The sequence below is a fragment of the Wasmannia auropunctata genome, unplaced genomic scaffold (genome assembly GCF_000956235.1).
Source record: "Wasmannia auropunctata unplaced genomic scaffold, wasmannia.A_1.0 LD334297.1, whole genome shotgun sequence".
NCBI classification, from domain to species: Eukaryota; Metazoa; Arthropoda; class Insecta; order Hymenoptera; family Formicidae; genus Wasmannia; species Wasmannia auropunctata.
The window spans coordinates 8,626-13,200 of NW_012028593.1; the positions used below are offsets into that span (position 1 = coordinate 8,626).

At 30.0% G+C, this 4,575-nt stretch overlaps 1 protein-coding gene across 1 annotated transcript in view; it reads right to left on the bottom strand.

Moving 5' to 3' along the window:
- Nucleotides 1-2,204: 2,204 nt before the first annotated feature.
- Nucleotides 2,205-4,575, bottom strand: part of LOC105458814 (protein aubergine-like) — a 10,882-nt gene continuing 8,511 nt past the window's right edge. The window contains exons 9-10 of the mRNA XM_011704368.1: nt 3,950-4,358; nt 2,205-3,684 (exon numbers count right to left, since the gene is read on the bottom strand). Of these exons, the coding sequence (XP_011702670.1) occupies nt 3,041-3,684; nt 3,950-4,358 (1,053 nt within the window). The 3' untranslated portion in view covers nt 2,205-3,040. The remainder of the gene's footprint in view (nt 3,685-3,949; nt 4,359-4,575) is intronic.

Sequence of the window (4,575 nt, forward strand, 5' to 3'; positions counted from 1 at the left end):
AGTTATGATTATGACATTTTTTTAACATAAAAGTGATTATAACTCAGAAACGACTTTTTTCCGGACCATATTACCTTTTTTACTTTTTTTTGGGTCCCACTTAATCACCTCCCAAAGTATTGCAGGTGATTTACTGTACACCTTGTATATACAGTGAGGAGCAAAAATTACGAAACCGCGCTTTTTAAGGTCAACCAAAACTCAAATAAATATCACCAGTTAATAGATTTTCTTAAACCTTACAATTTTTGTTTAAAATATTTTTCTATAAAACCAATACTTTCTGAAATAATTAGTCGTTCCGGAACTTTTGCTCCTCACTGATATATATCAAACATATTTTGATAATATGAAATTTTTAAATAAGTAGAATAGTATATGTATGTCCCAACGCCTGCTGTCACTGATTCATACGAAACTTAAAGCAACGTTTGTTCATTAGCTTCAAATTGCTCTCATTTTAAAACGCTCTAAAACAATTTTGCCAGAGGAGAAACTTGCTTTCCTAGGATAGAGAATAGCAATGTGCATTTTCCGTATGCACGAATTCTGATCGAGATACCTGTATATCTCTATATTTTTATAGGATAGTTTCATTAAAGTTAAAAAAATAAAATATTAAAATATTTTGAACTTTAAGTTTATTAAAATATATACTGAACAAAGCATTATGATTAATTAACGTAACAATTGCATAATATACTTGTAAATTTAGAGAACGCATGACATGTATATCTAGATAATTTTATTATATATTACTGTAACAATCGAAGTTAGTAATCAATACTGTGTAGACCATAATAGTAGAGAATAAAATTAGTATTCTTAAGAGTCCTCTGACTAGTCAACGCAGCCATATTTCAATTGTAACGTCATAAGCGAGAAATGACACGTAAAAGTTTCTTGCGTGCTATTTTTAAGTAAAGAAAATTTAGATGAAATAAAAAATAGAATCGCTTTAAAAAAACATGTAAAATTGGATAAAAAATATCCTTTCCCTCTCCTGATAGTAAATAATCGTAAAAGGTACGTGGAACATTCAGGCAAAAAAAAAACACATTATTTGATAGCTGTTGAAAGGAGTAGAAAAATATGCTTTTACATATAAAACTCAAAGATAACATTACTTTCCATCCATTTTTACGAATTTTATAAGTACGAGACAAATCACATTCTCACAATTAAGCACATAACGAAATGGCAAGATAAAATTTCGTTGTCAACGCTTCACAGTAAGATCCGTTTTACAATATGTCGGTACTGTAAGCAGGAAAAATTGATCGATTACAGTCGAGTATTCTCTTCACATTCGACAGTGATTGATCAATTCTTCCTTGTAAGCAGTTACAATACTAGCATACGACATATAGAATTCTTATGACTTATGACATCAACATGACATATTGTAGAATGGACTTTAGTAGAATGAAAAAGGTTCTATTTCTACCGCAATTTATGTCGTTAACGCGAAGTTCTTGGCTGAGTAGTCAGGAGCTTTAAATGTTGAAATGGGAAATTTCACATTTTTTAACAAATGAAAGACAAATGAAATATTCATACGTTGTACATACTAATTCAATTTTTGAAATAAACATGTCATTTAAAGACTCCTATTCACTCATATTGTGATGTCAGAAGCAAGAAAATACACAATATAAATTCTCAACATATATGTATATACTCAAGTAGAAATATTTTTCAATGAAACATTTGGAATCGATTTATAAGACGAGAATAAACTTAAAATATATCGAAAATTAGCTTTTGATTTCAGGAAGAAATTATACATTATTAATTTGACAGTTATTGCAGAATTCATTTTCAGTTATAATATAACTCTTTATTAACAAAATAGGAGTTTTCGATATAGTTTACAAATTGATCATATCGATTATAAGTGGGTTTTATTAAAACATATTTTAATATATTTTCGTTTCTGGCATATAATCATAATATAATATATTATGCCGAGTGAACAGAAGTCTTTAAAAATAATTCGTCGAACCAATAAAAAATGGTTTCTAAAAAAAAAAAAGAAACGCGTTGTTTCTAAAAATAAAACGTGACTGTTTATAACTAGAATTATATTCAATATGGATGAGTTTTTTTTGTCGAATGTTTTTATACACTTTGTGTAATTTGACCAAATTTGAATAAAATTTGAAAGAATGTTACTTTTTCTCGAAAGTGCAATATATCATCGGTGACGTCAAAAACGTTCTTTATTCATAAGGCGCAATCAAAATCATTTTTTAGAAAATATAAGAGAAACATACATTTCATGATTCACTTATATTGTAAACTTTGAAATCGGAATAGTTTATTAATGTAACTTTGGTCTATAAAAAATACAACTAAAAATCTATTTAAATTTATGGTAACATACATTATCCATTTACTTGGATGTAGTATCGAATCCAAACAAAAAAAAATTTCCGAAATCAATGATTACAATAAGTGTACAAGAGGTAACATGGAATGGTAATTCTTAGGAATAATTCTCTTAGGCATAAGTATTGTCACATCAAGTTGCAAAAGTCTTATCGACAATTCATGCGAAACTTTCATGAATTTGATTCTCACTGCAGTCATAATGAATATCTAATCGTGGTAAAAGAAATGAACTGTTTATATAATAATGATTCAATTAATTACAGTGAGTCTTAAAAATTATCCAAAAAATCAGAACACTAAAATAACTATTGATAGATTAATATTATACATTTCACACAGCTTAGTATTTATCTTTTTTTTTTTTTTTTTAAAGAACGTTTCATGTTAATGCCAATATAGAGAGTTCTCTTTTATAAAGCAACTTCATAGTGATGTTACTTCAAACATAAGCAATAAAAGTATTATTTGTATCAATGCTTGGTTTTTTCTTTTACAGTTCCAATTTCTCCAAGATTTTAATATTATAAAAATAAAACTTGTTTCCGTAAGTAATCTGCTTAAAATGGTATAATACTGATTAAAAACAAAGTAAAGAGATAATGATACATACAAAACTGAAAAAAATGAAATGTTACAAAATGAGAGATTATAAAAAGTATAATGAGTTTTGCAACTGCGTGTCCGGCGCTCGGTGAATAAACTTACTCACTAGGAACGCTAGTTTATGAGCATAGTGGCAGGGCGCCGGTACCCTAACGGTGTTTGAACAATTATAATACATATGGGTCAGTTTGTAAGTTAGACGTTGCATCTTATCAGGATCTAAACCAAGATTATCGTAAATAACACTGTAAGCAGTGGGCGTGACTGTGCCCTGTCGCACTTTCTGCGATACAATGAAGAAATCGTATTTAATAGGACTTGTAATGACGTCGTCGACTATTGTGCCCGTTGCTGGATTGTCGTTATTTTCAAAGAACCGTGTGTTCAATCGCTTTGTCACAATTATAAAAGCCATTTTGTATTTATCTGGGCCACCATACATCCGGTCAAGCCTCTTTCTGATATACTCAACTTCACGTTCCATCACCTGTGAGACTTGACCTTCACCAACACCGTCGCGATAAATCACAATGCGACTCGGCAGGTTTTTGTTATGCGCATAGTAAGCCTGTACAGCCTTACAAATGTTGTCAGAAAGATCATTCGACAATTCCTCGCCGGTTGTGTGCGCACTTACCGCGCTGAAATACTTTGTCATGCGTTTATCCAAACTCGCCACTGTAGCACCTGCAAATCGATGTTAATAAGAGATCGAGAGAAATAGATGAAAAAAAATTGCATCTTTATCTTTTAGTCATTTTTTTCAACGCATAATTTTTGTTCTCAAATAAAAATCAAGAAAAATTAAGAAACATATATCGCAAAAATATAATAAAAATTGACAGATAATTTAACATATGAAGATTAATTTAAGAAACTATAATTACATATGTTGCATTTCGAGCTTTTTTTTATGTAAAATTATTTAAAAAATCTGGAAAATTCTACTCACCGAAATCTTTAGTCTTTACCGTTGTGTCGTGGCAAACGTCGAATCCAATCATCATTATTCCATCTAACGGAATGTCTACGAACCACGGTGCTCCACCCAATTTACAATTCATCTGTATTGCTATCTTTGTAGCAATAGATTTGATGTTTCTGTGTGTCATTGTTTTTACCAAGCAGACCTGCGATGGCACAGGCCGGTCCACGCAACATTTTTTCTTGATCGCCGAGTAACGATCGCTGCGATTATTTGACACCACACAAAACACCAATTGCGGTAAACTTTTACTTAAAATTTGTTCCAGCATGTCGCTATATGTGCCTGGTCTATCATCGCGAAGATATTCATTTCTTGGACGACTCACTTGAAATGATATTCCATGCGATACTTTTATTATATGTTGTATAAATTCCTAAAATAAAATATCTATTAAAATAAAAATTCAATATTTAATCTCAATATATTCTAATATGAAAAAATGTCTATTGCCCTATAATTAGTGAGTAATAATTCGACTGAATTACTATATATGTACACTCGCTCACTAAAAGGTTGCGACACTTTTTTTTTATAGGTTTCTAATTTATATTTAATATACGTAATATATACTTTATAGATAACTAATATTT